Below are 13,253 nucleotides of genomic sequence, written 5' to 3' on the forward strand. Positions count from 1 at the left end.
AGCAAGTGAGGAACATGAAGCTCATGGAGGTGAAGTGTGTTGTCCAGGACAGAGTTGAGAAGTGGCAAATCAGCCCTGAAAGCCAGGGCTCCCCCTCCTCCCACACCCCAGAACACCTTCCCTTTGCTCTCCCATACAACGACCCCAGATAAGGCAGTCCTTCACACAGGGCGAGTCACAGAGCCTTCTTTCCCTCCTCATGGCGGGACTCTGGGGGACTCTCATCTTCTGGAACTCTCGGGGGGAATGGGATCCGGAGAGCCCCCACTGAGACTCATGCTGCCTCTGGCCTCAGACCATGCCAGCCCGTGGGTCCGGCTGAGCATAAAGACTGACCGCCTCCCGTCTGTGGAAGACAAGTGGGAGGCAGGTATCTAGCGGCCTCTTGTTCTTCTATTGTCAATCGTCCAAATTTAGAAAATAAGGACACCTATCCCTGACAATGGAGAATTGTCTGGAATAAATGCACTTCATCTGTAGGCGAGCAGCTTCTCAACTGGAAGCTGTGTATCCTTCCGGATGCTGCTCTGCCTCCTTCTCCCTTCTCCCTCCTCCTCCCTTCTCCCCTCTGCCTCCCCTGGGAATTTCGAGTTCTCAGTCTGTACACTTTAGCACCCTAAAAGCCATGAACAATCAAAGTCGAGATATCTATGGGATAAGGCAGTATATGCCAAGAGCATTCCGCGGCACACTAAAGCCAAGTGGGACATTCCTCGCCAAAGTTCCCTAAATGTAGGAAATGCTCACTATATTCCTTCTTTGGAGATTCCTAATGCACCTTAGCATATCAAAGACTGATCAGTTCTGTCACAGAGAGATTCATCTGGTTTCATTTAACCCAACATTTCCAAATTTATTCGATCACAATCTTTCTCACCTAACCTTTTAACATCATATAAAATGAGTAATAAAAGAATGTAGTCTGTGAAAACAAGGATAGGTACTAACTTGTTGAATATATGCTATTTACCCAACAGCTATTTGATTGCTGAGTGCTGGGTGTGCAAACACCCATACACAAAAGACACACACCTCTAGACTGTTCCTGGACTCTCCTGGTGAATGGCACCTACTCTCCCAACTGGCGGCATTGGGACAATTGGGACAAAAGGCTTTAATTTACATCCAGAAAAAAAAAAAAATAGGAAAGGGAAAGGCTTTTTATAACCTACTTCACATTCACAAAATACTGATTTATTTATTTGTTTGTTTGTTTGTTTGTTTGTTTATTTTTTAGAGTCTTGACCTGTCACCCAGGCTGGGGTGCAGTGGTGTAATCTCGACTCCCTGCAACCTCCGTCTCCCAAGTTCGAGCAATTCTCCTGCCTCAGCCATCAGAGTAGCTGGGATTACAAGTGCCCGCCGCCATGCCAGGCTATTTTTTTTTGTATTTTTAGTAGAGCAGGGGTTTCAACATGTTGCCCAGGCCGGTCTCAAACTCCTGATCCCAAGTGATGCATCTGCCTCAGCCTCCCAAAGTGCTGGGATTACAGGCATGAGCCACCGAGCCTCACCTGAATGGTTTTTGTAGCATTTTCATACCCTTTCCCTCATTTGATCCTGAAACAATTTTCTGGCTGCTCCTCTCACTCCATGGAAAGGTGTTAATGAGCAAATTTCTGTAGCAAAACCCAACTCTGCTTTATTCTTTGCTTCTGTTTATAGACATGTTTACACGGAGTCATCAAGTCAAAACTTCTGTTCAAAAACAGAGTGAGATTTGTGCATGCGTGTCTACTCACATGACAGTAACAAAAGTGTTTTTGAAAGCAAGAAAGTGTCACCTGCGAGGCTGCAGTTTGAGGCTACTGAATGCAACAGTACCCATTCTGAGGACATGGAGCCTGGAAGAACATTCTCGGGTTGAGGATGAATCAACTGCTGAACATGGCACGAATCATGGCCAATCACTACACTGAATTGCCCTTTGCAAACAGTTGTTAAGTGGTTTATTCTCCATCCTGGCCCAACAATCTCAGTCATGCACCAATAAAATAGTGTCACCAAGACCCTACTACACTGGAGGAAAAGGACCCAGAACACCCATCTGGCTGTCTGGAAGTGACTGAACCCTCAGAGTTCAGAGCTAAAATAATTAATAAAAATTGAGGTATCTTAATAACCATCAAACCACTGGTTTCTTCTGGTTTTCACTTGGGAAACTTCTTGGATCATCTAACAGACCCATTCTGAGAGGGAAGGCTGTCTTTATCTAGCAGGAATGAGAAAAATGATGTGGCAAGATGGGGAAGCCAGAAACATAAGATTCATAATGAGTTTTCTCTTGAATTTGATGTTTTGAAAATCTTTCAAATGATCAGAGGCTCCCGTGGTCAGCTGGACTTCAACAGAGAGAAGGTTTCTCTTACAGCTTTGGCAATGATCTAACCAGCCCTTAGTAAAATTATATTTTTATGCTAAAATTATCAAAGTGGCTGGGCATGGTGGCTCACTCCTGTAATCCCAGCGCTTTGGGAGGCCAAGGTAGGTAGATCACTTGAGGTCAGGAGTTTGAGACCAGCCTGGCCAACATGGTGAAACTCCATCTCTACCAAAAAAACACAAAAATTAGCCAGGCATGGTGGCACATGCCTGAATCCCAGCTACTCAGGAGGCTGAGGCAGGGGAATTGCTTGAACCCGGGAGGCAGAGGTTGCAGTGAGCTAAGATCTGCCCACTGCACTCCAGCCTGGGCAACAGAATGAACCCCTGTCTTGAAAAAGAAAAAATTATGAAGCTAATATAGAAATCCTTCAGGAATATAGATATTATCTTCTTCATCTGTCTTTGTTTCCTCAGTTAATATTTCTTATTAAAAATTTAGGGGTAATTGAATGTGATTAGCAAGAGTAGATTCCTGGCTAATCCAAGAAGTGCTTATTCTAAAAAAAAATTAAAGAAAACTTTATGTAATTTAAATTATTCAACTAGAATGGGTGAAAAATAATTTTTATTCTTCTTGAAAGTACTATGTTCATATCCTAATTTTAGTAACACTATTTATTTCTTTTCAGTGTCCTCTAAATAGGTGATAAATAAGTTATTAATAAGCCTTTGTTGTATTTGGCAAAGATCATGATGAGAATAATAGCTGTAGGTAATACTACTTGCAAGTCAATTCAGGTAAATCATCTATTGCCTCTCTGTACATTTCAGCTCTGCTCTGCTTATGCTCTCTCATGTTGGGTGCATGATTACAGTAATGGTCCTAACTTGTTCATACCTCTCTGTCAATAAGCTTTGGGTACTCTTCTCTCATGCTGAGTCTGGACTCAACCATGAGACTTGCCTTATCCAAGAGGACAGTAGCAACCACGACACAAGCAAAGATTTGAGAAATGCTTATGCTTTGGGTGTTTCTGTTGTTGTTTTTTGCTTTTTTTCCTTGCTGCCCTGCAACCACATTGTGAGAAAGCCAGGACTAGCCTGCTAGAGGACGAGAAACCACATGGACAAAGGCCCTTGCTTCCTGGGGTATTCCTGATAAGATTAGTATCAACAAGTCAGCCCAGCTGATCTGTCACCTGACTGGAGATACATAAGCAGGTGCAGCTAAGGTCAGCCAAGCCTAGCTCAGACCAGAAGAACCATCTAGCTGAGCTCAGCCCAATGTGCTGACCCACCAAAATAATGAGCTAAAAAAATGGTTGTTTTAAGTTATTAAGCTTTGGAGTGGTTTGTTATGGAGCAATAGATAACTAATCCACATGCCCCAATCTTCTTTCCTACACAAGCTGAAATCCAACCCTCTGTTTCTCTGTACCTCTTTCTGAGGTACCAAGAGTTCTTGGAAGAAAATATGCAGTCTTGTTGCTTGATTCCAGTACAAAATGTGGGTAACTGATACAGATGATCCCTCCTTCCTTCTCAAATTACTTCCTTCTCTTGGCTTTTTGGATCTTACTCTCTTTGTTCTTCTGATTCTTCTCATGCCCTTCTTCCTGACACTATTCCTTTTTCTTTGTTGATTCTTCCTCATCTGCTGGACCTCTAATCATGACAATGTTCCAGGGTTCAGTTCCTGGATCTTTTCTTTTCTCTATCTGTACTCTCCTAGGTGATCCCTCCCCGTCTCACAGAGTAATTACACACTGACAACTCCTACATTTATATTTCTACCCTGGACCTCTCCTCTAAACTCCAGACTCAAGGTTAACTGAGTTCTCAACATCTCCACTCATATATCTAATGAGCATCTCAAATGTAACATGTCCACACTCAAACTCTTGACCATCCCCTACAAACTACTTCTCCAGTATCCCCCAGCACAATATATGGCAAATTCACTCCTCTCCACTTCTGGCACTCCACAAGAATCTATCAGCAAATCTTTTCAGCTCTTCCTTCAAAATATCTCTAAATTCCAACCACCTCTCACACCATCCGATGACACCATCATCTCTTACCTAGGTCATGGTGGTAGCCTTGTAAAGGGTCTCCCTGAGTCTACTCTGCATCCCTACAGTCTGTTTGCCACACAGCAGCCAAACTGAGCCTGTTGTATTTATTTTAATTTAATTTTATTTTGAGACAAGGCCTCGCTCTGTCATCCAGGCTGGAGTGAGTGCAATGGCACAATCACAGCTCCCTGCAGCCTTGAATTCCTGCACTCAAGCCATCCTCTCACCTCAGCCTTCCCAGTAGCTGGAACTACAGGTACACACCACTGCACCTGGCTAATATTTTTATATAATTTTATTTTGTAGAGATGAGGTCTTGCTTGGTTGCCCAGGTTGGTCTCGAACTCCTGGCTTCAAGTGATCCTCCTGCCTTGGCCTCTCAAAGTGCTGGGATTACATGTGTGAGCCATGTACCCAGCCCAAAGTGAGCCTTTAAAACTGCAAGTCACATCATGTCATTGCTTTTCTCAAAACCCCCCAATGACATCTGATCTTTATTCACAATAAAATCCCAAGTCCTGACTTTGGTCTGTAAAGCCTGACATACTCAACCTCCAGCAACTTGCCGGCCTCATCTGCCACCACTTCCTCCCTAGTTCATGCCAGCCCCCTTGATCCTGCTTTTCCTTAAGCATGTCAAGATGTTCCCTCCTCTGGGCGATGCACATACTGTTTCATCTGCTTGGTACATTCCTCCTGCAGATAACCTTGTGGTTTATACCTCATTTCAATCAGGTCTTTCTCAAATGTCACTTTATCAAAGAAGTCTTCCTTAGTTTCCTAGCTAAAATAGCACTATGTCTCCTTCTCCATTTCTCTGTCCCTTAACTATGCTTTGGTTTTCTTCTTTGTACTCATCACCACCTGATCCAGAAATAGACAGATTTTACCTGTTTCTCTATTTGTTTATTATCTATCTCTCCTCACCAGATTGTAAGCTGCCCAAGAACAGTAACTTTGTCTTGTTCACAGCAATATCCCCAGTGCCTGATAAACAGCAAATGATCAATACACATGTTAGGTAAAGGGAGGGGACAAAGGAAGGAGACACGGATGATGTAGCTTTCTCAGTCTCTACAATGGTCTCAGGCAACAAGGAAGAAGGGAGTTGGCAATGCATGTCGGTTTAGCCAGCCAACAGGGCCTGCCATAGGGTTCATTATCTCTATAAGGCTATTGCAAAGTCCTTACAGTGAGTCTCTTGGCCTCTAAACTAACCTCTCCCATCCCTCAAACACATTGCCATCAAAGTATCCTTCTAACATATAGGTTAACATCACTGTCTTCCGAAAGACCTTTCAGTGGCTCCCCATTGCCTAGATAATAAAGGTCAGACGCCTTAGCCAGGCAGTTAAGACTTTCCAAAATTTTAATCTATCTTCTGGTTTCATTCTTCATTACACCCAGCCACCATGAACTCTAAACTCTGGGGACACTCACCGTTTAGAGAACATACATGTGCCTCTTCTCTCCCCACTCTTTTTAGACTGGATGCCCTTATATCTTCCCAACTATTCAGATCCCACTCACTTTTCAAGGCTCAGCTAAAGGATAACCTTCTCCATGAGGTTTTCCCTGTTCAGAATTAAGTTCTTCCTCCTGTCTTTGCTACAGCCCTGCAGTCTCCAGTATAGGCACCGGCACCTCATGCTCAGTATACCAGTTATTTATCTCTCTGCCTCCTCCATCATGAGACTCCTGGGGTCACAAATCAATCTTACACGTTTTTGTAGTCCTAAAGGGATGTCTGTCAAAGTGCTCTGCTTATAGTATAAACTAAATATATGGTTTTGGCTGAAATCAGAAACCCCTATTGAGAAATTGCCAGATAAAATACAGCTATACTGAATCAAAGGCACTGCTTTTAATATAAGTTTAAAATGTAAGTGTGACATCAGTGCTAATTTGCTATAGTAAATATAAGAACTAAATCTCTGCTGTTGTGGTTATCAGTGACATAAAACCTTACAAAGGGTGGCCCAGGCTAAGCAGGTATTGTGATTCTCATCATCTCCTTTAGTATCTTTTCAAATATTCAAAATCAGCATGAAGGGGAATTTTTAAACAGAACCGTGCAATTAACTTTAGGGCATCAGCTTTTCTCATCATCAATTATTTCTCTTGCTGACACAGAGAGGCAGAAGTCAGCCCCATGCCTACCTCTTCCTGGTTTCAGTGGATTTGGCAGTCTTGATGGTGCTTCCATCCTGAGCGACGTCTCTTTCCTGAGGAGCATCTCTAATGGGCAGTGGGAGGACCACCGTCTCCTGAGTCACAGGGATGACCTCCTCATCTGCCCCTTGCTGGCCCAGGTGTTGCTTGGCATAATCAAAGCCTTGCACAGGCTGCAAAGAGGAAACAGATTTGCAGTCATATTTCTAGTGAAGTGTGACTCTAACCATGGATTTAAGAGATGACAGGCAGCAAAGCACAATGATGGGACCAAACTTAGCTTTCTAATTAATAAACAAGAGTTAGCTCAAATCCCCATCATTATTTCCATGTCTTCAAAATCAGAATCCATGTTAATTCCATCCAGCTACAGAATCTCTATAGATAAGACTTGCTCAGAAAAACGAAGACTGTAAACAACATGTAAACAGGTGTTTAAGAACAAACCTCTTTCGGCCGGGCGCGGTGGCTCAAGCCTGTAATCCCAGCACTTTGGGAGGCCGAGACAGGCGGATCACGAGGTCAGGAGATCAAGACCATCCTGGCTAACATGGTGAAACCCCGTCTCTACTAAAAAAAAAAAAAAAAAAAAAAATACAAAAAACTAGCTGGGCGAGGTGGCGGGCGCCTGTAGTCCCAGCTACTCGGGAGGCTGAGGCAGGAGAATGGCGTAAACCTGGGAGGCGGAGCTTGCAGTGAGCTGAGATCCGGCCACTGCACTCCAGCCTGGGCGACAGAGCGAGACTCCGTCTCAAAAAAAAAAAAAAAAAAAGAACAAACCTCTTTCAAAGATTTTAGAACATGAATTTTAAGTCAATGGATGCTGCAAATGAGAAACAACTCAATTAATACATTAAATCAATCCTGTGGATCACCTCCTGCCTAGAAATACTTGGTTACCCCTTCACTCCATTCTTGTATAGCTTTATGTGTAATAGCACGTGTGTGACTTTGCCAAGTCACTTGAACTCTGAACCTCAATTTTTTCATCTGAGAAATGAAGATAATCCTATCTGCTTTACCTCTACCACCCTTGAGTATTAAAGTGGACCACAGATCTGAACAGAGGGAAGTGTGCTATCACATGCGAAGCCAGAAAATCATTAATAATGTATGGAGTCACTCTTTAATCCAGACTTCTCCCTTAAGTAGGCTGGCTCTCCTATAATTCATTCCCGAGAAACTGGCAAGGCTTTATTGCACAGTGTCTGAAATCCCAAGTGCATAAGGCAGCTCTGAACAAAATCCAACAGACATCTAGTAGTGTGAACCAAAAGGCATATTTAAACAATTCCTGAAAGTGCCTCTATTCCGCTTTATACCCCAAAGCAGTACAATACAGATTTGAGGCAGGACAGTGGGGTGGGTAAAAGTGGCAGTTTCAAAAGCAGATTGCCTGGGTTCAAATCCTGACTCCACCATTCATTAGCTGAGTGACCTTGAATAAGTCACTGAAACTCTCTGCACATCAGTTTCTTGATCAAGCTTAAAAGATGGCCATTGTTATTACATTAATTGGAGATAATAGTATAAACAGGATAAAATTTACACATTTGTGAGAGCAAAATGTAACCACTCTTAAGGGAATGCTGTAAGGATTAAATAAGACATTCAAGTTCAGCACTTAGATAAGTGCCTAGCCAATAGTAAGTGCTCAATGAATATTAGTTATTACTTTTGCTTTCCTGATAAATCATAGTCCAGGTGAAATGGACAGCAGTGAGTTTTTTCAAGAAAATTTGCAGATGAAATTCAACCTCTGTCATTTAGAGTATATCAGAACTTGATATGATCAGCAGCCCCTCCTTCAGCAGCTAATTTAGCTAAGAAATGCAACAGGAAGGTTCCAGCGGATTTAACAATCCAGTCTAGAACTGTGGCCTAACCTGTCAAATCTCACCACTGTGTCTCAGAATAGGATGGAGTTTTATTGCTACCTCCAACAAGGCTTTTTTATTTGAGGCTGCCTATAGCTTTGCCATGGACAGTTCCCCCAGTTCCCTGAGAAACTCACTCTGGGAAGTGCGATCACCTGCTTCTCTTCTCTGAGACATACACTCTGACCTATGTGGTGATCAGTGACATTCTGAGGCCAGGACCTGGGACTGCGTTTCTGAAACAGTGTTTGCTGAGGGAAGGCAGTCTCTGTTCTTTTCCTTTCCTGAACCTGGCCTACAAGAAACAGAAGAGAGCCTTCAGATGACTTGGTAATGTCCCTCAAATACTGAATTGCCTGCTCCTTCTACAACCAATTGGTCACCAATTAGATTCAATGTCTGAAATGTTTCTGGAAGCTGACTTTTACTCCCCAGGTCCACTGTCACTATCTCCTACCTCTGTCTTGTTGCTTCCAATTTAGCTCGTTTCCAGGCCTACCCCGATGAGCTTCCAAAATTATCTCCCTTAAAACACATGGTTACATCACTCCCTCATTTAAAATATAAAGGGCCTTGAATGTCTCCCCAAATGCTTTGGTTCCCCAAAGCTGAACTTGCCTGCCCAGTCTCATGTCCTGTTGGCCCCTTTTGTACCACAACCTCATGTCCCCATTATCATATTCAGTTTTGTTCCAACGACAGGGACTGTCCTTGGTGCTGAACAAACAAAGTTAAATAACTGGTTCCTCACCCTCAACGGGCTCAGTTTCAGCCTCATTTGATATTAATGGCACAGTACTAAACACAGTAAACAACTTATATCATTGCGTCTTCACCATAGTTCAAGAAGGTAGGTATTATCATGAGTCCCCAGTTTATAGATGAAGCAACTGAGGTTTACAGAGGTTAAGCAGCCTACCCAGGCTCACAGAGCTCTGATGGAGTCAGCATTTGAACCTAGGACTACGTAACCCAGAGCTGGAACATCTAACCACTATTTGATGAGTCTTCCCACAGACGTTCCTTTCCTTCTGCAGCTTCCTATCTTGGTTAGCATCTCCTGCTGTACATGGCCTGGCTCCTGTGCAACACTCCTGGCCTGTTTGTGAGGAAGTGGGAGGCTCCAATAGCAGCTAAGACTTCCCAAGAACTTAATGATAGGGAAAGCTGGCTCTGGTCCCATCTCCTGCTTTCTCTCTCCTCCCTCTGGATTTCACCCCTTACCTTTCACACTGAGTTAAAGTTATCCACTGGATATTTCAGGTGATTAAGTCAATGATGGATGATGTACACAAAGAAAGATATTAAGAAATTCCAAGCTTAAAAGGTGGCCATTGCTATTAGGTTAATTACACCTGTGTTATTAATCACAACAATCCCTGTGTATGTTTGGTACTTACAGCATGCAAAATACTGATATCTCATCCTGCAACAAACCTGTGAAGTAAGCAAGGCAAACACCACAGCCTTCATTTCACAGATAAGAAAACAAAAGCTCAGAGAGGTTCAGTGACTTGCCCAAGATCACACAGCTAAGTGGCGCAGGACTTAAAACTACTACTCCCTCACTCTTCTGACTCCCAGGGTACTGGTCTTTTAGCTTTCAACTGGAAAATTACGTGAGATTAATCAATTGCCCATTAGACACATTAGTGACTCCTAACCCCAATAATAAAATATCATGAAGTAGCTACAGTTATTTCAGTTAGTTTTATAAAATTATCAAATCAAAATAATCTCCAAAAATTTCAATGGTGGATACAGTGCCAAGACCTTTTCAGAAAAAAAGCATGGGTAACAATAAAAGCCAACTTACAAGTAGTATTTATTATGTACCAGACATATCTCAAAATGATGTATATATATTAACTCACCTAATCCTCACAACACTCTATGTACGATTATTGTTATATCTCCATTTTACAGATGGAAAAATTGAGGCACAGAGGTTAAGTAACTTTCCTGATGTTTAACTTTTCTATTGTTCCAACAACAGGGACTGTCCTTGGTGCTGAACATATAAAGTTAAATAAACTGGTTCCTCACCCTCAAGGAGCTCAGTTTCAGCCTCATTTGATATTAATGGCACAGTACTAAACACAGTACATAACTTATGTCATTGCATCTTCACTATAGTTCAAGAAGGTAGGTATTATCATGAGTTCCCAGTTTACAGATGAAGCAATTGAGGTTTAGAGAGGTTAAGCAACTTACCTAGGCTCACAGAGCTGGGTAAGTTATCCTATAGATACCCTATAGATAGCATCCTACAGATAGTAGTGGGAAAGAAGAAGCCGCTGGCTGTTCTTAGGGCATGACTGGCCTGTCCAAAGCAGATGTTCATGCAAAAGATTACAGACCCTTCACGCTCCATCCTGCATTTGAATATGGTCCTATATACCCTCTCCTAAGGTGGCCTCTTCCAGGGAAACATGATCTCTTCAATTCTATGAAGGGAAAAACTAGAAAAACGGCTGTACATCCAATGACAGAGTAAAGAGTTGTGAACTCGGAAGAAAGGAGGTGACAAAAGTCATGATGCTGGCCCTCTTGCATGTATCATTTTTCACCATTCTACCTGCAGAAGCCCACCTGACAACAATGGGAATGGGGTAGTCCGTGGTACCTTGTCTCTGAAGAAGAGTGAGGGTATCCATACCCTGGCCTCAGCTCCCAGGAAAGCCACACTCACCTCCTCTGCTTAGCATGTTAAGTTTATTACTGAGTCTCGGGAAGGATCCCTGGGACTGCCCTCTGGCACTGTAGCCTGAATTCTAAAGATGTAGCGATGTCCCCAGGACCGTCCTCCTAGTCTATGGATTGGTGGTGAAGGCTAACATTTTTGTTCTGCCTCGTCCCTTCACGTTAATTGAATTCTGTTCACACATACAAGGTGGTGAGAAGTGATGCAGGAAGCTCTCTCCTCTCTCCAACACTGCAGTGTCCCTGGGTTGTAATGGCAGAAGAACCGCAGTAAGCAGGAGGCAGTTCCATCCTGCTGGTTTCCCATGATAAAAGGGCTTTGGGAATCAAAGTATGTAGCACAGCCTCATGGAGGGGGAACCCAACCAGCTCCACCACACACAAGTGAATTCAATCATCTCATGGAACATAAATTTGCTTGACATTCAATGTCAGCCAGGTATCTCACAAAGCCCTATGTACAGAGTAGGACACAGAAGGAGCTACGGAAAACCACAAATGCTCATCTGTCCTAGCTTCAGACAGCCTTCAAGCCAGAAGCTATGCGGAAATCATGTGTTGCCCAACTCATTTTGGCAGATTAGTACAATTTTGGTCTAATCTATAACATAAATATGCCTCTTACAATCTCAGTATGGCATGTTTTATATTCCTGGATGTGGGTACAGTTAGATTCTGGTTATTACCATTATGTGTAAAAGGTTCATGTTGTAACTAAGCTGAGATGGAGATGAAATACACACTCTTTTTTTTTTTTTTTTTGAGATGGAGTTTTGCTCTTGTTGCCCAGGCTAGAGTGCAATGGCGTGATCTTGGCTCACCACAACCTCTGCCTCCCAGGTTCCAGCAATTCTCCTGCCTCAGCCTCCCAAGTAGGCGTGTGCCACCACACCCGGCTAATTTTGTATTTTTAGTAGAGATGGGGTTTCTCCATGTTGGTCAGGCTGGTCTCGAACTCCTGACCTCAGGTGATCTGCCCTCGGCCTCCCAAAGTGCTGGGATTACAGGCGTGAGCCACAGTGCCCAACCAAAATACATACTCTTGGAAGAGTTTCATCTTTCACTGCTTGGGCAATTCCAATGTACACTTCTTACCAACATCCTGCTGTGTCTGGGAAGCAGGTGCCTTTGTGTCAACTGAAACAGAACAACACGCTTTGGGGTTTAGCTCTTCAATAGACAGAGTATCTAATCAAGCTGCAGCATCAAAAAAATTGTATCAGTTTAACAAACAATAAAATCCTTTGATTTCTTTTGCTGAAGCGAGGTGTGATCATCAAGAAAGAACTAAGGCATGCGTGACCTCTGCAAGGACAATCTCCATGGCTGACACGCATTCCAGTGGCTCTGGAATATGAGGGGTAGTTTGCTGTTTCATTCCTACACAGGTGGACAAAGCTCAGATCTTCAGAGCTGGAAAAGGATTCTAAATGCCAAATCTCAGGGTTCAGGTAGGTGTATAATGGAGAAAATGCTCCAAGACTCGGATGTGAGCCTCAGTCACCCCTCTGCTGCTAGCATGACTTTGGACAAAGCCCGAAGTCTCTCTTTTCCCTGGGTGTTTTGGCAGTAAAATGAAGGTAATAAAACCTTCCCTGACTACGAGCTACCTCATAAAACTGCTGTGATGAACAAATGAGGTGACAGACCTCGAGGAGCCCAGCAAACTGTAAGGCATTATTTAAGCATCAGGTATGACAGTTAGTTATTTCCCTCATGGAATATCATGAAGGGAGCAACATGACCGGGAAATCAGCCTGCAGCATGTCCTAGTCCATTTCTCTCCCAGTGACTGGAGGTGGGTGGTACAGAGATATGGAGGCCACAGTGGGTGGGTGGGGCTCCAGGACAGGCTTCAGTGGAGCCACTGAACGGGGGTTTCTGGCTACCCATCCAAAGTCCTGCAGCTTCTCCATCATGATGGCCTCTGAAGATGTCACTCCAACCAAGCATGTGCTCCAGAGAGCCTTGCATTAGGAGCCAAGAGGCTTTGTCTAAGTCAGTTTGGGCTGTTGTAACAAAACACCACAGGCTGGGTGGCCTATAAACGACAGAAGTTTATTTCTCACAATTCTGGAGGCTGGGAAGTCCAAGATCAAGG

At 43.4% G+C, this 13,253-nt stretch overlaps 1 protein-coding gene across 1 annotated transcript in view; it reads right to left on the reverse strand.

The window, feature by feature from the left end:
• Positions 1 to 13,253, reverse strand: part of KIAA1549L (KIAA1549 like) — a 301,627-nt gene that overhangs the window by 69,716 nt on the left and 218,658 nt on the right. The window contains exon 12 of the mRNA XM_033205636.1: positions 6,561 to 6,745. Coding sequence (XP_033061527.1) covers positions 6,561 to 6,745 — 185 coding nt within the window. The remainder of the gene's footprint in view (positions 1 to 6,560; positions 6,746 to 13,253) is intronic.

The sequence above is a fragment of the Trachypithecus francoisi genome, unplaced genomic scaffold, assembly GCF_009764315.1.
Source record: "Trachypithecus francoisi isolate TF-2019V2 unplaced genomic scaffold, Tfra_2.0 Lachesis_group8, whole genome shotgun sequence".
In the NCBI taxonomy this organism is placed as follows: domain Eukaryota; kingdom Metazoa; phylum Chordata; class Mammalia; order Primates; family Cercopithecidae; genus Trachypithecus; species Trachypithecus francoisi.